The sequence below is a fragment of the Nematolebias whitei genome, chromosome 9 (genome assembly GCF_014905685.2).
Source record: "Nematolebias whitei isolate Nwh7 chromosome 9, NemWhi1, whole genome shotgun sequence".
NCBI lineage: Eukaryota > Metazoa > Chordata > Actinopteri > Cyprinodontiformes > Rivulidae > Nematolebias > Nematolebias whitei.
This window is the reverse complement of record NC_056506.1, coordinates 22,942,480-22,966,017: the sequence shown is the minus strand read 5'-3', so window position 1 is coordinate 22,966,017 and position 23,538 is coordinate 22,942,480. Positions and strand designations below refer to the sequence as shown.

Below are 23,538 nucleotides of genomic sequence, written 5' to 3'. Positions count from 1 at the left end.
AAAGAAATATATTTTCTGAGCAAATGGACAGAAAGAACAGAACGTGTTGGAGGCAGAAGTGTGGATAACACACACACATACAACCATACAAACTCTCACAAATGTGCTTGTGTTGTCGACGCAGATGAATCAGTGCTTTGTGGTCGCTTTGCAGGGGAAATACTGGCCACCCTGCCGGCAGCAGTTCTCACACATAGTGACGAAAAAACCCTCAACACAGGAAATCCACCACTTACAGAAACTTGTGAATGAATGGATGTTCGGTGAACTTGGGCACTTTTGTTTTAAACTTTATGTTGCAGCTATGTGGGAAAACTAATTACCAAAAGAGAAAATATCTGTTTGCTGTCTCTAGCATCTTAGAAGGCCATAGTCATCTTATAATGAGCAGAGTTCACCTTTTCCTGTTAAAATAAAAAACTTGGACCCAGCAAACTGTGCAATATTAGTAACAAGCGTGGGCTCCCATCAAAACATCCACCCGTTTACCTTCATGTCACTTCTTGCGGGATCAGGTTCCTCTTTAAATAAATTAGCCCTGAAGTCTCAACAGATTTCTCCCTGCCTGTGTGAGTATGTGTGTATCAGTGTGTGTGTGTTAGTGTGTGTGTTAGTGTGTAAGGTGAAGGGGAGTGAGGGGGAGCTAGAGGCGTGGTCCACTGCGTTGCTATGGGCAAATTTGTATATAAGTGCAAAAATGAGCAGCACTCCTGTGCAGCCTGCGGCACGCTGAGCGACCTGAGGAATTCAACAGGCATTCACAGAGTTCTCCTACAGCAGGGATGTACAGCCGGAAAGAGACCCCCTCTCTGAGCTGATTTTGGGTGATGAATGGATTGTCATTCTGCTGCAATTTCCAGGCACTTCCACATTTGGGATATTAAATCTGGAAGGTTTATCTAGAAGTCTGCAGGAGAAGTAGCTTTTTGTGAGTATGGTTTTATTGTTTTTACCTGTTATAAACCTTGTCTTGGTTTCATGTTACAAAGAAAGGGCGATGAGGTATCTCTGCTGAGTATGCTCACATGGTGTGTGAAAGCTCTGCTGACTCTGGTTCTGCTGTGCGTGTGATGCAGTGACCCGCAGATGCACTCAAAGAGTGCTGAAGGCTGCTTTAGACTCACTGTTTGAAGTCAAAGCATGATTAAAACAATAAATGAAACCAAGATGACGCTGCGCTCTTCATTATCAAACTGCTTGAGAGGAGTTTTCACTGTTAAGTATAAAAATAACATTTAGTTTAGATTCAAATTTTACTGAATGATGGCGAAGTCTAGAAATAAACTCAACTAAAATGTTGTTCTCAATCGCAGCAACAGGTGCTTTTTATATTATTTTATTATACCACACTCTATGTTCCGCAGGTAAACATTGTTCCTCGCAACATCAGTTTCATCCATCATGAAGAGGTCTCCTCCCGGCCCTGTCTGGGTCGGAGCAATTGGTTTGATCCTCTGCCTGACACAGAGTGTGCTCGCCACGGTCCTCAGAAACTCCTCACGGCTCGAGTCAATCCTGGATAAGTACAAGGACAAAGACGAGGGGTGGTGGAAGGCCAGGTCCAGAGGCAAGAGGGCCATCAGCGAGGGAGACAAGCACCTCATCCTCGACCTGCACAACAAGCTGCGGGGTCAGGTCCACCCTCCGGCCTCCAACATGGAGTATATGGTGAGCACAGAAGATAAAGCTAAGAAAGCAAATCTAAAATACAGTATATGAAAATGAAGAATAAGCAAAGCATATAAAATCACACATATAGCTTTGGGAAAAAAAGACTGAAATAGAAGGAACTTGTGCAACTATTACAATATCTGGATATCTTGATGCATGCTCAATAATCCAGGTGGAAAAAATAAAAAAGTTAAGTCTGGTCATCTGGACATTCAAAAAACAAAACAAACCAAAACAAAACAAAAAAAAGTAGAAACGTTTTGTCTTTCATCCGAAAGACTTCTTCAGTCTGAGGTGCTGTATTCAGCTCAGTCTTATGCTGGTGAATATTCTCAGTCATCCAGGACATGGTAAATTCAAAAAAACATTCAATACAAAAACAACTGGACTTTATTTGTAACAGAAGACGTTTCGCTCCTCATCCGAGGAGCTTTCGCAATTCAAAGAGCAGTGAGTGAGCGGTTCAGGTTATAAGGCTGAGTGAGATAAGACAGATTTGACAATTCACAGTGAAGGAAGCAATTTATGTAAAGAGAAAAAACATCTCTTAACAGAGGAGGAGGCCTCAGATTTCAACTTTCAAAAACATATAATGCAACTTTAAGACTGATTCCCAGCCAGTTTTCACACTTGATGGGAACAGAGGGGCCTCAAAGACCTTAAGAAACCCCTACTGTAAAGGTGTTGAGGTGTGAATTGTCAAATCTGCATATGTGTGTGTATCTTATCTCACTCAGCCTTATAACCTGAACCCCTCACTCTGCTCTTTAAATTGAGAAAGCTCCTCGGATGAGGAGCGGAACGTCTTCTGTTACAAATAAAGTCCAGTTGTTTTTGTATTGAACGCTTTTTGAATTTAGCTCAGTCTTATAAATAGCACCTTCTCATAGTGGATCAACCAGTTTGCTGCTGACAACCAAAACCAGCTGCTCACATGATCAAGGAGGACCATCAGCCTAACAATGGATCAGTAGCACCATGATGTCTGTTACTATTCACAGAGGGCTGAGTGATACTAGCAATAACAGCATTGTAAGAGGGGGACAGTTGAACACAGAGGCCTCCACCCCTGTTTAATGATCTACGGTTTCTTTTCACAAAGATGGCCTCCTTTACTCCTCTCTCAAACCATCGTTCCTCTCTGTCCAGGATGTGAACATCTTCATCCCTGAAAGAGACTCTCGTTGGACTAAGTCTTAACCAGGTGCTCTGCATGTAACCTGGTCTGTTGCTTCCGCTCTGTCTTGAGTCCAAAGCATGATTCTCTAGTTCTGTTCAAGAGAGTAGTGGTAGAGAGAAAGCTCCTTCCCCTTGCTCCTACTCCTGGCCCCCCTCTTGCCTGCCCTCATTGACCCTGGACCAGATCCAGCTTTCACCCCCGCTGTGTTGTCCTGTCCTCTACCTCAACCACCCTGGCCACTGGCCTCCACTTCCTGCCATGCCCTCCCTTCTCTCCGTCGTTCTATTTCTCTTCACTCAGACCTTTTTTCCCTGCTGCCTTGTTCGTTTGCTCTCCTGATTGTCAGCCTCACTCTCTCTGTCCTTCAGGCTTTCCTTTGCGTTCACCCTTCTTTATATCAGTCGTTTTCAGCTCCAACCCCATTCGATGTTATTGTTGCTTTGATCGTCCACACAGCCTGAAACATTGGTGAAGGTACTTGTAACATGTCGAGACTGACTGTTTGAAGCGTGAAGCACAGTGGTGCAGATAGAGGTTGTGTACACCAATCCAGTGTTTTCTCAGTAAAGGCTATTATTACTCATAATACCGATGTGGTGTGATGGGCATGATGAGAGCCAAGTGTTTGGTTTCTAGATTCCTGGATTTGCAGGCTGCACTTTTTGAATCATTACTTGCCTGCAAAATCTGCTCAAAGACAATGCATTAAGTACGTCAGTCCTTGTTCAGCTGCTCTTCTAGAGTTGTGGTTCTCAAACTGGGGTGCCCAAACCACCGGGGGACCATGAGCCGGTGCTTGGGGGTCCGCAAAAAAAAACTTGTTTTTTTACAAACAGTAGATGTTTAACAATCCGTCAAATACACCAAAATTCAGGAAATCACAACTACTTTATTCAAAATGTTCTGGGGGAGGACCACCAGACACCCACCTCCCCACCACACACACACACACACTCCAACTCTGTTCCGGTCCGACTTGGTTCCATTTCTGCAGAGTCAGAGTCAAAGTTTCTTTATTTGTCATTTGCACAATATGTGGTACATGTGATGGAATGAAATTGTGTAACACAGGGTCCCAGTTACATCCAACAATAAAATGTAAAAGAAAAACTTTAATAAGATGTAAGATATGAACTAAGAAAAACATTAACAAAAAATATGCTAAGCACAAATAGCATAAAAACAATATGCCAAACAGCAGCACAAACATGATTCTGTGTGAGCAGATGAGTATGAATGAACACAGCAACATAAAATAAATCAGCATCAGCATGCTGTGATTTTTTTTCACAGTGATTATCCTGGTTAGATATTCATGAGTCTAACAGCCTCAGGGTAGAAGCTGTTCCTCAGTCTAGTGGTTCTACACTCAAGCTTCCAGTATACTGCTGCGTACGTACGTTCACGCGTACGTACATTCACGCGTACATACGCGTGTACTGTACGCAGAGGATTCAGACTTTGTACTCCAGCGTACACCCCGAGCAGCTGGAGAGCAGCTTCACAGACAAGGGGCGTTTACCTTCGGGACAAATTGAGGTCGCCGATTGGTCATTTGCTGACACGCCTATTGGATTGATTGACAGGTCGGGGGGAAAAAAAACGGTGCTGGCAGCCTCAGCCACAGCGGTGTTCTGTGTTTATATGTTGTTAATTAAAAGATTAAAAAAAAAAAAAAAAAAAAAACAGGGAGCGCTGGCTCTACAGCCCACACATCAGACCAGCACATCAGGAAATCTCCTGACCCTCCCGCAGCCATGTTGGACCTGAGTTTAATTCGCTCGTGACAAATTCCTTCATTTCTCACCATTTCAGTCATGGCATCAACGGAGGAGGAAGAGATCACTTGCCTCTAGGCAAAAACAAAACAAAAGAAAAGGCCAGATCAGGATGAAGAAAGGGAATTTAATACATTTGTGTCGCATACAAAACAGTCCGTCGCTGGGCAGTTTATTGTGCGACACCGCGTACGCGTAGGCGGTCGTAAAAATTTGAGCTTTGCACGGACATGCCCTGGGGGGTACGCTCGTACCTCTGCGTACGTACGTGCGTACCTCTGCGTATGGACGTACGTGGCAGTATACTGGGAACTTCAATGCTCCTCAATCTCCTTCCTGAGGGGAGTGGGGCAAAAAGTGTGTGTGCTGGGTGAGTGAGGTCTGTCGTGAATGGAGGTTTTAGAGGCAGAACTCAATGGTGTTGGCAGGACTCGGAGACTCGATGGTTAAATAAAGAAATACTTTTAATAAACACAAAATAAATGAGCTGACGTGGCAGCTGTACTCACAAAATACGAGAAACACATAGGAACACAAAGGGACTCAGGAGGTTTACCAGACGATGTCCAGACGATGAATAACACAAAGACACAGACTTATGTACAAACACTGACAAGGACAAAACACCTGTCAGGCTCACAGGTGTGGGAAAGGGGAAATCACACGAGAGGAAAGTGGACAGGGACACACCACTAGAGGCACAATCACCACATTACCCCCTCCTTAAAGGACGTCTCCAGAAGTCCCCCCAAAAAAACTGTCCTCAAAAACTTGTGTGGGAGGAGGGGGGAAACAGAACGGAGGGCACCAGGGAACACAAAAGGGAGACCAGACAGAAAACATCAGAAAACATACACACGGGACACAAAAAAGTACAGGCGGGAGGCCGTCCAACTCGCCAGAGAAGTTCAGGCAGGCGGGAGGGCGGGCAGCCGGGTGGCCGTCCAACTCACCAAAGAAGGTCCATAGATACTGTAGAGCACCCGAGCGGTGTGGACATCTTAGGACGAGACACGGATCCCTTAAGGCGAGGTGTGGACCCTATGAGGCGAGGACCCAGGACAAAGCGAGGACACCTCAGGCAAAGCAGCTGCGTTGGGACCCTCAGACTGAGGCATGGAACCTTCTACAGACTTGAGACCCTCGGGAGGCGTGGAACACGGTGTCTGGAGCAGACTTGAGACCCTCATGAGGCGTGGAACACTCAGGGTCTGGAGCAGACTTGAGACTCTGCGGTAGGCTCAGGATCTTCTGCGGCAGGCTCTGGATCTTCTGCAATAGGCTCAGATCCAGATATGGAACCCTCGAGGGCTGCAGCAGGCTTGGGACCCAGGAGAGGCTTGGGACACATTGGAGGCTTGGGACAAACTGGAGGCTTGGGACGATGATGTGTCAGGACCAAACATTATTGAGACACCAATAGATGGGGTGTCAGAACCAGTCCCCACAGAGGTGCAGGAAGATGGGGCATCAGGACCAGTCCCTACTGAAGCATAGGAAGGAGGTGGAGCATTGTGTCCCACCCCCACTGAATCACTGGAAGATGGGGCATTGGGACCAGCTCCCACCGAAGCATAGGAAGGAGGTGGGGCGTTGAGTCCTACCCCCAATAAAGCACTGGAAGGTGGGGTGTTGTGAGTGCCACCCACCGAGATTCTGACATCAGGAGACTTAGAGACCATAGGTGGCCCAAAACCTACACCAGGCAAGGAGTAGAGAGTCCTCCAGGACCCCCTCAGAGGAAGTGTGAGAGGTGACCTCCTGGACCCTCTCTGAGACATAAGGAACAGGTGGTTCATGTGGATTCTGAGGCGGCACAGTAGAGCTGAAGAGAGATGGATGTTTAAACTGTTCTTTAAAAGGGATCTGTGTTATTGCAGGTTGAGACAGTAATAATTCTTCAGGTAGGGAATAAGTTGTGTACTGGTATTCTGGATTGATTTCAGCAGATGAGAGCAGATTTTAAAGAGTGTTGTTTAAAGCAATGGATTCAGGAGATGACTTATCTGAGAAGAAGGGTTGGTCGTGAAGAGATTCGACAGCTGACTCAGGAAGGAGCTGAATGGGCTATCTTTCTGGTTGCTTTCTGGTATCTTTCTGGTCGGTGGTTCCGACCCATCTTTGCTGCCTGTTCCTCCTGCGGCTGTGGTGTGAGCTGAGAACAGGCGTGCACCAGAGTTCATCCTCCAGCGCAGCATCATCCTCAGAAGACCACATCAAGTGTGGCGAGCAAGGCGGTGGGGAGGAGGAAGAAGCTGGCTTAAAAACCAGGTGGCTCCCCCGCACCTGAGACCTCATTTCCTCTTCTTCCACTATAAGAGGTAACAGCAGGATCTCCACCTCCGGGCAGCAGTGACTTTGTCTCCAGATGGATTTAGTCCAGAACCCACCCCACTGGATGACAGGCTCCTCCATCCGCACTTGCTCCCACCGGGTTGTCCGAGCTGCTTCTTGGGCACGGTACTTGGCCCAAGTCATCCTCCTGTTGGGTTCAAGTTGTGGTCTGGGCATAATGTTGTGAATGGAGGTTTTAGAGGCAGAACCCAACGGTGCAGGCAGGACTCAGATACTCATTGGTTAAATAAAGAAATACTTTTAATAAACACAAAATAAATGAGCTGACATGGCAGATGTACTCACATAAATACTAGAAACATGTAGAAACATGAAGGGACTCAGGAGCTTTACCAGACGATGCCCAGACGATGAATAACACTAAGACACAGACTTATATACAAATACTGACGCGGACTAAACACAAAACACCTGTCAAGTTCACAGGTGTGTGAAAGGGGAAATCACATGAAAGGAAACAGGACAGAGACACAGCACTAGAGGCAAAATCACCACAGGGTCCTTCATGATGCAGGTGGCCCTCGTCCTGCATCTAGTGGTGTAGATGTCTGATGTTGGGGAGGCTGACTCCAACAGACGTCTGTGCAGCCTTCACCACTCTCTGCAGAGCTTTTCTTTCTGTAGCTGTGCAGCCTCCATGCCACACATTGATGCTGGAATGCAGGATGCTCTCTACCGCACACCTGTAGAAGGAGGAGAGGACTGAATTTCCCAGACCAGCTCGCCTCAGCTGCCTGAGGAAGTAGAGTCTCTGATGAGCTTTTTTGATCAGGTTGGTAGTGTTGTTGCCCCAGCTGAGGTTGTCATTCAGATGCACATCCAAGTACTTGTAGATGGAGACCACTTCCACCACAGATCCTCCCATATTCATTGGGGGAGTGGGTGTTTGTTACTTCTGAAGTCCACAACCATCTCCTTCATTTTCTTCACACCGATGTGAAGGTTATTTTCCTTGCACCAGCTCTCCAGGTGTTCAACCTCCTGCCTGTAGCTGGACTCATCATTGTTTGTGACGCATCCCACTATCGCTGTATCATCTGCAAACTTTACAATGTGACAGCCTGGATGGGTAGGTGCACAGTCATATGTGAGCAGAGTGAACAGGAGAGGGCTCAGCACACAGCCCTGAGGGGAACCAGTGCTGAGGGTTATGGTGGAGGAAATTAAGTTGTGGATCCTCACTGGCTGCAGTCTGTTTGTTAAGAAGTCTAGTACCCAGTTGCAAATGGAGGGGCTTAGTCCTAGTGTGATTAGTTTGTCCATCAGTTTTTCAGGATCATGTTACTGAAGGCAGATGTGAAGTCCACAAAGAGCATACGGACATAGGAGTCCTTCTGTCCTTCTGCTCCAGGTGGGTGGAAGCAGTGTGGACCACAGAAGAGATGGCGTCCTCTGTTGATCAATTCTCGTGGTATGCGTACTGGTCAGGATCCTCGTTGAAATTGATGGTTGTTTGGATGTGGGTCATGACCAGTTTTTCAAAGCATTTAGCAGCTATCTGGGTGAGGGCTACTGGCCGGTAGTCATTCAGACCAGTCAATGTAGAGCTCTTTGGGAACGGGATGATGGTGGCGGTCTTCAGGCAGGTGGGAACTGTTGCCAGGGTAAGTGAGGAGTTAAAGATATTGGCCAGTAGACGTAGAACATTGAACATACGTCGCTGCAGGGTACGTCTGCAGAAACAAACCGAATCGGACCAGAACCAAGAGCTTTTACTTACTAACTTGTGTTGCTGTTCTGCAGAGCTAGTACCAGTAAGTAAAATTTAGTCACTACATATAAGTATGTTGTTAAAATTAGTTGGTTTAAGAGTTTAAAACATTGATTGTGGGCTTTGTCGCTGATGCACTAAGGCCTAAGGGACTAAGAAAAAGAACTAAAGACTAAGACAAAAATTGTTTGAACAAGCAATGTGTTATGAAACTAATCTTAAAATTGCTGTTTGGCTCATTAAGATGATGATGGGTTTAATTTGTTTTTTAATTCTGAACTGGTTCGCCACCCCAGTTCTAAACTCTTAAACCTACTATTTTTTACAACATACTTATATGTACCAAAGTTCATGCTCAATTATCCAGGTATAAAATCCAACAATGTTAAATCAGGTCATCAGGATGGTTTCTTTTGTCTCTGTACAAAAAATAAACCATCCAGATAACCTGACTGAACATTGTTGGATTTTATACCTGGATTAGTGAGCATGGTGTTTTGAACCACTTTGACATGATCGTCTCAGAGGAGTTGACAAGGGAGAGGGCGTGCCCCAGTGGAGAGGGCATGCCCCAGAGGCCATCTTAGCACCAGCAAACTGTTTTTTTCCACTATGGAGTATGCTGTTGGTAGAGAATCAGTTTTGTTTTGGTGGCTCCTCAGATTGAAGAAGTCCGTTGGCTGATGGACAAAACATCTCAGCACAAAAAAAAAACACCCAGATGACCTGACTTAACATTGTTGGATACCTATACGTAGCTACTAAATTTTACTTACCAGCACATCCCCACTCGGAGGTCCGTGTAGTCCAGTTGAAAAAGTTGAAAAACATCCCAGTGGGCTCCGGATGGAGCGCTGGATGGAGCGCCGGATGGAGCTCCGGATGGAGCTCCAGATGGAGCTGCGGATGGAGCACCGGATCTTCTGCGGCACAAGTCCAGCTCGGAAGTCCTCATGGGCCAGTTAGGAGCTCTCAGGTTTTTCACTGAGTCTGGGGGTCCAGTTCTGATCTGGTTCAGTGTAGTCCTTGAGCTCTGAGGTGCATATTGAGGGGTGGGGGGGCAGACCTTTGGTTGGCCGGCGCGGGACCTTATGTGGTTGACTGAGTCCAAGTATGGATGAAAAAAGTCCCTATAGGCTCCAGATGGAGCCCTGGACCTTTGACAGCACACGCCTACTCGGACGTACTTGTGGGCCGGCTACTAGCTCTCACCAATGGGTCTGGAGGTCTTGTTCTGCTTCGGTTCTGCTCCAGTTCTGGTCTGGTTTGGTGGGTTCTGTGCAGCTCTCTGCATCTGCTGGGCGCCGAAGTCACTGTAATAAGCACCAAACTTTCCAATCAGATCAATACTTTCCCTCTAGTTTTTCAGCAGAAGGAAATGGGGCTTCTGGGTGGGGCACTGTTGGCTTCTGGGAAATGTAGTCATTAAGACAGGAATACAGTATGGGCTTATTGAGAGAAAACTACCAAATGGCGGCGCCTGTCCGAAGTATTTTTTTTTGTTAACTTTTTACTGTACTGTGTCCAGTACTGTCCCAATCAAGTGACTAATCCTGTATTAAAGTTGACAATCATGTGTCCTGTACAATTTAAAAAATACATATGTTTATGTGCGTTGACAAACAGCGATATAGCGAGTCCACGAAAGTCGGACCGCCAAGTAGCGAGGGACTACTATAAAGAGTTTTCTGTAATAATTTAAAGAAGTGCCAATACATTTATGTTCGTTAAGTGAATAGGTAAAGTTTTAAAGTGGTTTTTGATACTGATAATTTTCTCAAAACTGTAATTTTTGGAAGGTGAAATTTTTAATTTTGTTTATTGTGTTTTGAATGAATAATTTCCCACATTTAAAAGTTTAACAAATGTATTAACATTATTAAAGAATAAATATTAAGTATTAATGTTACACAGATATTTCCATTACATTAAAGAGGCAAACTGAAGACAATTATTTAATAAACATGATGGTTATGAGAGGGTCCCTGAAACTTTTTCTCCTCCATAAGGGGTCCATGAACCCAAAAAGATGGAAAACCCCAGTTCTAGGGGAATAACACCCACTCTGGGCCCACTTACATATATTTAGAAGGTACTTTAAAATATAAAAACTAAGCATGAATTTGAAGGCTTTGTTCTCAGTTCATCTCACATTTACCTTTGTTGCAGAGGTGGTCTAATAGGGCTGGAAGCAGATCTGTGTTTTGGAAACTTTATGCTTTGTGGAATGCAAATGCAATCAATGGTTGTTATCCTCACTTTTTTCTGAAAGCTTTTGGGCAGTTCATCTTCCCCTTTGATAGATAGCAGAGTAGAAAAAATTACCGGTACATGAACATGAAGAAACGAACAATGTGGCAGAGATCTTTAGAATATCTTGAATGTTTACCATTCAGACTTGTTCTTTGTTCCAACTTTGTTGTGTATGAGCTGTGCACGTGTAGAAATGTACAAGTTGTTTATGCATCATAGTAGCTAAGACAATAGATCAAGTGGTCATTACTACAATGACCATAGGGATTTTTTTTTAACTTTATGTAAACTACCCAAGTTGAGAAAAAAAAATTACACAACTGATCAACTTGGAGCATTTTTCACTAAATCTTTAATTTATTCCCACTGGAGTAGTCTACACTCCACAGTAGCACATATTGTGCTGTTTATGCACAGGCCAGTTAAATGTACATTTTTGGTTGAAATCACCTTTGTTGCAACCATAATCTGCCCAGCTATGAACATAGCTGTTTTTAGGTTTTGTACAGTCAAATGGTGTGTGATGTTTTTCTCCTTCTTTCTCTCAGAAATCTATGTTTTCTTTCAGCAAAAGCTAAGCGGCTCAAATTGCTGTAATGAGAATTCTTCTGCAACCTAATTGCAAGCAGTTAGCTCTTATGTTGGTGTTTCAGCTTCAGCTCATTGGCAGAAACAAAAACAAAGCAGTTTTCAAATCACACACTGAGTGGGCATCAGAATGTTCACCTTGTGCAGAACACATGGAAGGCATTATGGTGGTCCGCACATAGGCATTATCCTATTAGTGTTGATGTGAGATATCCATAATGCAGCTAAACGATACGCCAACAGCAGAGCACACTGCGCCTATTCTTTTTCCTCCGCAACAGAGTAAACACTACATTAATTTTGCCGCAACATTTAGATTGCCCCATGCATTCACAGCCTTGCTTGTTCAAAGCAAGATTTGTGTGAAGTGTATTCAGGAATCCTTCAGCTGATTTATGTTAAGTTCTTGCAACAGAGATGGCATCTCCTCCCCTACACAGAGCCTCTTTGTGTTCCTCAGTCTTTTTTTAACTGTCTTTTAGAAGGTTTTATTTTGTGTGTGTGAGATAAAACTCACAGGAAACAAGATGTGAAACAACTCCAGGGAATAGTAGCACAAAGCTGCAAGTTGGTCTGGTGGTCTCTCATGCATTTGTCTCTATGTTAGTCAGCAAATATGTGTGTATTTCTAACAGAGAATCCTAACTCTGACTGTAGTGTCAAATTTGCACAAGCCGTGCACCCTCAGCACTTTCAAACACTCAGGTTCATCATTCAGATGCACTTTGCCTCAACAATCAGGATCAATGTCAAGCGTTGCAGTAGTTTCATTTTCTTGATGGGTCTAAACAAGGTCTTTTGAGGAGCCGTTAAAGCCAGAAGTATTTAACCAGTGGGGAAATTGGTTTGCAAAGATCAATTAAAGACAAAGCTGGATAACCTTTTTGTTTTTTTAGATTAACCTTTTGCCCAAGAGAAAGCTATTATTACTAGACCTAACAATAGCACTTTAGCCTATACCCTTTATGGGTAACTTTTTAACCCAAGCTAACCTGTGTGTTGCTTTGTGTGCTTATGTATGAATTATTATTATTTTTTTCCAGGTATGGGATTATGAGTTAGAGCGGAGTGCAGAACACTGGGCACATACTTGCCGATGGGAGCATGGACCAAGCCACATGTTGACACAAATAGGACAGAACCTTGGAACGCACTGGGGCAGGTATGAACCAGTAGTGAGTTAAATGTAGTTAAGTTATGAGATGATTAAAACAAATGTTTTGACACAGAAATATTAGGAATCTTAAGCTTAAAATTATATATCAGTTATTTTCAGGGTTTCTAAACTCAAATACTTAAATTTAATAGTTTATTAAAAAATTATTTTATAAATTTTCACACCTCTATCAGCATTGTACAGATAATTTGGCAGAAATAATATGATGTTCTTGCCAAAAGGGACCCAGGCCATACCTAAATTGCTTGAGTCCTTCTATTTACATTTAAAGTAGCCACTAAAGTATATGTAAGATATTTATTGTTCATGACATTTCCCGAGAACATCACCAAAAAATCTGAAATAGAGCTCAGTTGGTCGAGCTGTTGGCTCTCAGCGAAAAGGTCCCCAGATCAAATCCCGTCTGGTGTCCTTTCTGGGTGGAGTTTGCCTGTTCTCTCTGTGTGTGGGCTTTCGCCGGATGCTCCAGTTTCCTCCCTCAGACCAAAACATGCATGTTGGGCTGATTGGTAACTCTAAATTGTCCCTAGGTGTGAGTGAGAGAGTGAATGGTTGTTTTTCTTGTTTGTCTCTATGTGTCCCTGTGATGGATTTACAATCTGTCCAGGGTGTCCCTCGCCTCTCGCACAGTGACTACTGGATATGGGCATCAGTGACCCCTGGGCCCCGCAAGCCGAAAAGGAAGAAGCGAGTAACGATGGATGGATGGATGGATGGATGGATGGATGGATGGATGGATATCTGAACTAGCCATTTACATCAGCATACTGTATATTAGTATTGGTGCTACTTAGTTTAATTGTGTTGTTATTGTGTACCACACCATGAGTATAATGTGACGGAGCACATTCAAAAGCAAATTTAACTCAACGTTCCAGTAACGGTTACAGATTCACAGTTCCCAAATTTAGCAGAAAGATATTTGATGTCTTTCCTCTTGACTGTTTTGATGCTTGAAACACTTTGTTGAACTCAGCAGTAATGAGGAGGTCCAGAGCTTTTATTTTTACATCTGATGGAGTAAACATAGTAGAAATCAATCATATAACTATTCTGTTTTAATTGGTTTGTCTGTTCATTTTAAAGAAAGAAACGCCAATAGGTTACCTCACAAGCCACTGTACATTTGTTTGAACATGTTTAATCACTAACTTCACCATACTGCTAAATTTGAACAGATTCAACAAAGAGAAAAGTTTTGATTTTTTGCAATTACCCCTTAAGGCCACAGAATAACATGCATATTATCTATAATTCATTTCTTTAACTTCAGGGACAGACCACCTACCTACCATGTCCAGGCCTGGTACGATGAGGTGAGGTACTACAGCTATCCATACTCCCAGGAGTGTAATCCACATTGTCCATTCAGATGTTCAGGACCTGTTTGTACTCACTACACTCAGGTAGGGCTACATATGGTAAAAAGATTTCCGATATGAATAATAATATTAATAATGATAAATAATAATAATAATTTCAATTCAATTCAGTTTATTCATATAGTGCCAAGTCACAATAGAAGTCATCTCAGGCCACTGAACAGAACCATTCATATATACAAAAAGTTAATTTAACACTATTTATCTGAGGAGCAGTCTGTTTTGAATTTAACTCCATCACAGACCTCTCATCTTGAGCAAACATGAAGGCAACAGTGGAAAGGAAAAACTCTCTCATGAGGAAGAAACCTTTAGCAGAACCAGGCTCAGGACAAGCAGCCATCTGCTTTGACCGGCAGGGTTTGGTAGGAACAGATACACAATGGCAGGTCAAGAATCACATTAAGATAGAAATAGTATCAAATGAAAAATATACCATTTTAACAAATCAGTTAAGGAAATGAGGTCAATTTGTCCTCTAGTAGTGTAAGCCTATGGCAACATAAGAAGCCAACCCTAACTATAGGATTTATCAAAAAGGAAAGTCTTAAGCCCAGTCTTAATACTGGACAATGTATCAGCCTTACGGACAGAAACTGGAAGTTGGTTCCACAAGAGAGGAGCCTGATAACTGGAAGATCTTCCTCCCATTCTGCCTTTGGAAACTCTAGGAACTGCGAGTAAGCCTGAAGTCTGAGAGTGAAGTGCTCTGTTGGAAAAATATGGAACAATAATATCTTTAATACAAGATGGAGCTAGGTTGTTGAGAACTTTGTAGGTTAGAAGTAAGCTTTTGAATTCAATTATGAACTTGACAGGGAGCCACTGGAGAGAAGCTAAAACTGGAGCGATATGATCTCTCCTACTAACTCCAGTTAAGACTCTGGCAGCAGCATTTTGGATTAAATTAAGACCTTTTTAAATAAGTATTTGGACATCCAGATAACAAACCATTGTAATAGTCCAGTCTAGATGTGACAAATGCACCAAAAATGAAACAGTTTTTCTGCATCATTTTTAGATAAGATGTTTCTAATGTTAGCGATATTACGCAGGTGAAAGAAGGCGGTTCTAGTAACGTTTTTAATGTGGGGGATAAAAGACATGTCCTGATCAAAAATAACACCAACATTTTTAACATTAAAACTGGAGGCCAGATTAATGCCATCTAAGGAGGGAGAAAGATTGGAAAATTAATTCCTAAGATGCTGAGGTTCAAAAACCAAAACCTCAGTCTTGTCTATATTCAAAAATAGAAAATTTAGGGTCATCCAGGTTTTTATGTCTTTAAGACATTATTGTCAAAGTAGCTGATGGGATTCATTGGGTTTCATGGACAAAGGTAACTGTGTATCATCAGCATAACAATGAAAATTTAACCCATGCTGTTTAATAACTTTACCTAATGGAAGCATATATAAGGTAAAGAGTATTGGTCCAAGCACTAAATCCTGAGGAACTCCATGACTAACTTTGGTGTATGATGATAATGATTTTGGTGTATAATTATAATGGGTGATTTCAATATTCATGTAGATGTTGAAAGTGATAGCTCAAACATAACCTTTAAAATTTTAATAGAATCAATTGGTTTTACCCAAAACGGCCACACATCTACTCATTCTCATCACACTCTTGATCTGGTTCTGACTTATGGCTTCGATATTAAGGACTTAGTAATGTATCCTCAAAATCCTGTTCTGTCTGATAATTTTTTTATCACCTTTGAGTTTATATTAAATGACTACACAGTCACTGAAAGTAAATTTCACCTTATAAGGTGCTCATCAGAAAATGCTGTAACCAAATTTAATGATTCTCTTCCATCGTTTTTCTCTGTCTCGTAGAGTAATACATTAGAGAGCAATAACTTAGATCATCTGGTTGATAAATTTACAAAGTACAACTTCTTTGGAAACTTTGCTCAATAAAACTGCTCCGCTGTAAAATAAAGTAATCATACAGAAGAGACTGGATCCTTGGTTCAGTTCTGAGTTAAGTACCTTAAAACAGGCATCTAGAAAACTGGAAAGAAAATGGTGCTCCACTAACGTTGAATAATTTTATTTTCTTGCAGAGATAGCCTTCTAACTTATTAAAAAAAACCTCTCCAGATTGTTCACAAAAGCGCAAGAACTTATGCATAATGCAAAACGTTTAATTATATTTTTGTGTTTTTTAAATAAAATGGCCTATGACTTTGCCCTTTTAGGGGTGGAAATTTTTTTAAGAGCAGAAGTGGTAATGCAAAGCAACAGCTCTGATGTTATATTAGCAAGCTCGTTATGTTTAAAATTAGTGGTTATGTAATTATTTTCAGATTACAAATCCAATAAAGGTTTTATTCATTCAAGGCAGTAAAATTTGTTCTTAAATTTTCTTATTAGTAAGCGTGAGAGTTACCGGATCCAAGAAAACAGTTACTGGAACACACCCTGTCATAATAAGAAAGTTCCTAGATCTTGTTCCGAATGATCCAGCACAAATTAAGCCCCGGGATGAAGATCTTCCAGTTATCAGGCTCCTCTCTTGTGGAACCAACTTCCAGTTTCTGTCCATGAGGCTGTCCAATTTTAAGACTTTCCTTTTTGATAAATCATATAGTTAGGGTTGGCTTGTTATGCTGTCATAGACTTAGACTACTGGAGGATAAATTGACCTCATTTCCTTAAATAAATTGTTAAAACTGAATAGTTTTCATTTGATACTCTTTCTATCTTAACGTGATTCTTGACCTGCCATTGTGTATCTGTTCCTCTCAAACCCAGCCGGTCGAAGCAGATGACCGCTTGTCCTGACCCTGGTTCTGCTAAAGGTTTCTTCCTCATGAGGGAGTTTTTCCTTTCCACTGTCGCCTTAGTGCTTGCTCAAGATGAGAGTTTTGCAATGGAGTTAAATTCAAAGCAGTCTGCTCCTCTGTTAAATAGTGTTAACTTTTTATGTTTATGAACATTTCTGTTCAGTGCCCTGAGATGACTTGGCGCTATATAAATAAACTGAATTGAAAAGGAATTGAACTGAATAAAACATTGCAGGCCGGAAATGGTCTAATATATTCGTTAGAAATTATGCATAAATATTTAACGGCTTTTTATATTGAAATAATATCAAAAATACAAAACAACTATATCATAAGAAATATAGCATTTATTCATGTTCTACTTCTGTATAAACCTTAGAAAAAGACAATAAAAAACATTTTCTCTCCTTTAGTTGGTGTGGGCAACTAGTAGTCGTATTGGCTGTGCTATCAACGTGTGTTACAACATGAACGTCTGGGGAATGATCTGGGCCAAAGCTGTCTATCTGGTCTGCAACTATTCTCCACCGTAAGTTTTTGCCATAAATAAGTTCCGACACTCATCCTGATGCATGCTCAATAACCCAGGTAGAAAAATCTATAAAAGTTAAGTCAGGTCCTCTGGATGGGTTCACCAGCTGAACCTGTCCCAACTTTTTTAGAAGTTCCAACACTGCAATAAACTCAGGGTGTGAGAGGTTTTGTTTAAATTTGAATATTATTTAGTTTGTGTTTTTTCTTCTGTGACAAATCATACATTTTATGTTTTGTTTTGTTTTATCTCAGAGGAAACTGGTGGGGTCATGCTCCATACAAATATGGTGCACCTTGTTCTGCCTGTCCAGCCAGCTATGCAGGTGGCTGCAGAAACAACCTGTGTTATAAAGGTATGCTTAAGAAAAAAACATATTTAAAACTGTTAGTTTCAAACAGTAAAGATAATTTATATAATGAAACTTTTACAATTGTATGTTTTACCTTCATGAAATATGTTCTTGTTAAATATTTAGACAAATGTATCGGTCTAAAAGACAGGTAAGTATAATAACCAAGTAATGGTTATATATTTACACAATTATGGTGAAATTGTAAAGTAGTTTGGGCTATGTTTTCCGAACTGAATGCAGCACTTTCAAACATAACGATGTTCAGATATTACATTTAAACTGATATATCGGTAAGATAAAAAATTGCAATGTGCAAAATAGCATTAACACTGTGTTTCTTTTAGAGGGTGGTGTTGACAGGCACCCAGCTCCTGAGATCGAGGAAACCAACTACATAGAGCCACAACCAGAAGCAGTGAGAGACAGAGAGTCTCAACCAAGGGACCGAACACCAAATCCATCACCTAACGACAACATTGAGAGGAACCAGGTTGTCAGCACAGAACAGATGTGTAAGGAGAACTATAAGGGCACTTTTATTTTGATTCTTCCATACAGAAGCAAAAGCATAAAATGTGTTTTGACAATGACTACATCAACTCTGTTCGTTGTCTCACAAGCCCAACAGGTTGAATGTGAGACCAAGCTGAGGGACCAGTGCAAGGGGACAACCTGTAACAGGTAGATGATCAACCTCAGACCAACATAATCAGAATCAGCTTTATTGTCATTGCACCGGAGCACAACAATATTACATTTCAGTACAGCCCGTCTGAAGAAAACATAAACAAACAGACATGGGGAGACGGAGGTGTCTGAGGCCGCGGCCTTGAGAGGCACTGCACTTTTCAGATAAGGAAAAGTGAAACATGAGGGGAGGGGAGGTACAAAATAAAACATATCTTGCATTGTGTCCTTTTGCAAACAAAAATACCTCACTCAGCACAGAAAACAGCAACATACTGATGACATCATAATACATTTATGCAAGAGGAGGCCGACAAAGGTGGTGAGTTGTTCATGGACACTGCCAGATAGTTCCACTGTCCTGATAAGAGATGGTGCAGTGTCTATCAGCCGGCTCAGCTCTGACACAGGTCCACAGATATTAGTATTTTTCCATTGTGTTCTCATATTATCAGGAAAACATCTGTTCTAAACTTTTGTTCACCTCAATCCATTGTCTATCCACAGATATGAATGTCCACCTGGTTGTCTGGAGAGGCCTGGAAAAGTAGTTGGGACAGAGTACTATGATATGGTAAATAATCACTTATTACAGCAACCTAACTTACTTGCTTACTTTTTGTGTGTTTTGTAAAAAAAAAAAATATTGGCTCTTATTTCAGCAATCCAGTGTGTGTGGAGTTGCACTGCACACTGGAGTCATTGACAATGATGGAGGATGGCTGGATGTAACCAGACTGGGCAGAAAACAATATTTTACCAAATTATACAAGAATGGTATTCAGTCCATTGGGTAGGAATCAACCTTTGTAAAAAAATTTTTTTGCTAAACACTTGAGTATTTATGGAATTAAGTAATATTTACCTTGTGATGTGGCTGACAATTCCACCTTAACTTTTGTTTTTACAGGAAAAATAGAAGTGCAAATTCCTTCAAAGTAGATTCGGTGTCCGGTAGGGAGCACATTTTAAATTTACACTTTGTAATTTTTTCTGTGTGAAGAAACATTACAGGATCATAGTTTGCTGTGATTTGTTTGTTTCTCCCCCCAGTTAAGGCAGTCAGATGTGATACTACAGTGGCAGTTTTTTGTCCATTCAAGAAACCTATTCGGCACTGTCCCAGGTAACATGCTGCTATCATTAGTGGCTGCTGCAGCCCATAGCTGCAAGCTGAAATGCTGTCCTTGGGATCTTTTTTATTTATTTATTTTTTTAAGTGCAAATATCTAGTAAAGGTTATTTATAATTCAAAAATGCAGATATTATAGTAATAAAAATATAGGAGAGAAATAAAAACCTACCATAAAAGAAATGCATCTTCTAAAAAGTCTCATGATTCAGTTGTACAACATTATTTCTTTATTTGAGGACTAATAATCTAACTTCTAAACTTGAGCTTTTTGTTTCAGGTTGTATTGTCCCAGGAGCTGTTTACATGACAATCAAGCCCGAGTCTTTGGGACAAAATATTACTCAGATGTGAGTATTTGCAGCCTCAATAAAACTAGCCCTCCATGAAGAAATACATGTTGCCTGTTGTTTTTATGTCAAAGAATTAAGCAAATATGAGACTATGCACTTAGTGCATGTGCTGGGAATGACTGACAGCTTCTACTACTCTACATTTTAGCCCAGTCTGTAAAAATACCCAGGTTGTAGCTGATTTTGTGTTTTCTAATGTCTATTAGCTGTAGCTGCCATTTTTAACTATGCTGATATCAAAAGGTAATCATAGATATATGTACTGTATCCAATAATTACTTTCTGGGAGAGTCAGTTAAATCTGTCCAGTGGTTCATGAAATGTTTTACTAACAGACAGACAAATGAACACAACAGTGTTCAGTCTGGTCATCTGGACGTTTTTTTTTTTTTTTGCTGAGAAGTTTCATTCTTCATCCAAAGGACTTCTTCAGTCCGAGGAGCCACAAAGAAACTTTAGTCCCACAAGCATCAACTCCCATAGTGGAAAAAAAACCCAGTTGGCATGGTTGTCTAAAGGCTCCCACATACTCGGGCGTACTTCACTCCTCAGAGGTCTGCGCGTACCGGATTAGACTCAATGTGGTCTCGAAGCAGACGTCCGCAAGCCATGTCCACGCAAAGATCAATTTTTACAACCATGTACGCGTACTCAGTGTCGCACAGTAAACTGCCCGGCAACGGACTGTTTTGTATGTGACACCAATGTATGAAATTCCCCTTCTTCATTCCTGATCTGGTTTAATGGCTTTTTGTTTTTTGTTTTTTTTTGCCAAGAGGCAGTGATCTCTTCCTCTTCCGTTGACACCATGACTAAAATGGTGAGAAATGAAGGAATTTGTCACAAGAGAATTAAAATCAGGCCCAGCATGGCTGTGGGAGGGTCTGGAGATTTCCTGGTGGGCCGGTTTGATGTGTGGGCTGCAGGGCCAGGGCTCCCTGTTTTTTGGGGTTTTTTTTTAGAACTTTTTATTAACAACATATAAACAGAACACTGCTGATCCTGCCAGCTGCCTCTACCCAGGGCTGCCAGCAGCTTTTTTTTTCCCCCCGACATGTCACTCAATCCAGTAGGCATGTCAGCAAATGATCAATCGGCAACCTCAATTTGTCTCGAAGGTTAACGCCCCTTGCCTGCAGAGCTAGCTGCAGCCCGTCAGGGTGTACGCTCAATTATGAAATCGCAACCGTCTGCGGGCAGTGTCCGCGCTGCTCACAGAGTACACACAGTACACCTGAGTATGTGGTAGCCTTGAGAAGAGTTGACGGGGGAAAGGGCAGGCCCCAGAAACTATCTTATCACCAGCAAACTGTTTTTATCCACTATGGGAGTTGGTGCTTGTGGGACTGTAGTTTGTTTGTGGCTCCTCAGACTGAAGAAGTCCTTTGGATGAAGGACAAAACTTCTCAGCAACAACAACCAAAAAAAAAACGTCCAGATGACCTGACTGAACATTGTTAGATTTGTGAGATTATTGAGCATGAACTTTAGTGACAAAATGAACACAAACCCCGGCGACTGCACAAAACCTGTCTTTTGACTGGATAGCTAAATACACTGCTCACAATAAGTAAAGCTAAGAATTTTATACCACAAACAAAAAGACTGTATTCAGTATACAGGTACATCTGTTCTGTAACTATTAATGCTCAAGCTTGCATGCTTAGAAGAATTCGTCCAGAGGTCCTGACTCAACCTTGTTAGTTAAACTTTGTACACGTTTGCTTTTTTTCAACCAGCATGATTGTTTGCATTGTTATGACCTTTGTCATCTTTTATACTTCAAAGCATTGTCACCATGCAGCATTGTCTGTGCATTAGATTGAAATAGATGCTCTGGAATTTATTTACATGGTTTTGATACAAATGGTTTTTATTTTGTACAGAACAAAGATGTTAGGATTTCACACATAATTTTATGTTATTGCTCTGATTTTTTTTTTTTTGTTGTTGTTCCAATTCAGAAATCCAGTATCTGTAAAGCTGCCATTCATGCAGGAGTGATCCAGAACGAGTCCGGAGGTTACCTCGATGTGATGCCGCTGGACAAACGGCAGCAGTACAGTGGCAGTTTTCAGAATGGCATCTCCTCAGAAAGGTAACGGTTTTAGAACTGGGCTTTGGCCCAGTTGGGGGGAGGTTGTTGGAGGAGCAGGATGTTGATCCTCAGCGCCTCATATAGATAAAAACCTATATATTTTTTACATCTAAAGTAGCCTTTATTTTTGTTTCTCTGCTCATCTTCTTTCAGCATATCAAATCCCACAGGAGGAAAAGCCTTCAGAGTCTTCGCAGTCATCTGAAAAAACACCATCAAACGATAACTTCATGAGCAACAAGCCCACCCATTATGAAGCTAAACCTACAATTATGCTTCCTACAGTAAATAATTCACATTTTATGACTGAAAATGCCAGCTTAAAGGGCTTTTTCATGAGAATGTTGCTCTATATGAAGTCATCAGTAAATTACTGTTTAGTGAATTATACCCCTAAATGTCTTGTCTTGTAGCCTTGAACTACTGGTGATGACGACTGTGCCCACATGAGCTTACCATGCAGATTTGGCTGTCATGATATCATGACATCATGTTTTTAACATGTAAAAAAAAAAATATCTGCACTAGTCCAACCAGTAATTTTAGAACTTGAAGGTTACAGCCTGACGTTGGGTCATTCTGTAAAGCGATTCAAGATGTTTTTACATCATTTTCATGCATACATGCACCTGCTATCAAAAAGGGAGATATAGTTCTGGTGTCTCCAAAATAACAAGCTTAGTCAAAATATGTAATAAAATTATAGAATGTGCTTTATATTGATCAGACCATTTCTATCAGGACTTTGCAAGACTATAAGAAAACGTAAGAATAACTAGCCGAAGAAAAAAAAACCTTGAACGAAGTGAAATAAATTACTATGTGTATTTTAAAAAGAAAATGGTATCATATAGAAGAAATATTTATGTTGGACATTGGTTTATTTTCCTCTGAATGTACAAAAAATTACCTTCAAATTATGTTTTATTTCTAATATTTATCATGATATTCAGCTCTACAACTCATCTTCGTGCTAAGGTTCAGTTATAGCCAGTTTTACAGATAGAAGATGCAATGTGATTACTTGCATTGCGTTGATAATCTGGTTACAACGCTGAATATGCATTGTATATTATTGTACATAATACTATTGTACATAATACTGAAAAGGTGCAACTTTTTGTTTGTTTTTCCACGTTTTGCCAGTTGCACCAGTTTATAAAAGGGTTATTAATGACTGATGTCACATTTGCATATTTCCTTTATGATTTTCTTTTTATAAATAAAACTGTCCTAATTGTTAGTTGCTATGTGTTTTTGTAAAAATTGTTCATAACATATTTTTTTATTGTACGCTGCATTTCACAGCTTTTGTTTACACGTGTATGTATTTTATGAAACCCTGGCTGGCCAGGTGCTTGGCAAAATTACCATTAAAACAGTCCAACTAAGTTGTTTCATTTGTTGTTATATGAGGAATTTAGACTTTCACATTAAAGTCTGAGACCTCTTCTTCAGCTGCTCCCTTCTTCAGGGGTCGCCACAG

The 23,538-nt window shown here is 41.3% G+C and overlaps 1 protein-coding gene across 1 annotated transcript; it reads left to right on the top strand.

Annotated features, from left to right (window-relative positions):
- Positions 1-1,401: 1,401 nt before the first annotated feature.
- On the top strand, positions 1,402-22,257 carry LOC119414472 (cysteine-rich secretory protein LCCL domain-containing 1-like). The gene is made up of 14 exons (XM_037681560.1): positions 1,402-1,668; positions 12,580-12,698; positions 13,987-14,119; positions 17,309-17,424; positions 17,682-17,782; positions 18,127-18,294; positions 18,403-18,463; positions 18,977-19,043; positions 19,132-19,262; positions 19,380-19,423; positions 19,523-19,595; positions 19,882-19,951; positions 21,919-22,052; positions 22,206-22,257. The coding sequence occupies exons 1-14, from the start codon at positions 1,402-1,404 to the stop codon at positions 22,255-22,257; spliced, it is 1,536 nt and encodes a 511-aa protein (XP_037537488.1).
- The last annotated feature ends 1,281 nt before the right edge of the window (positions 22,258-23,538 follow it).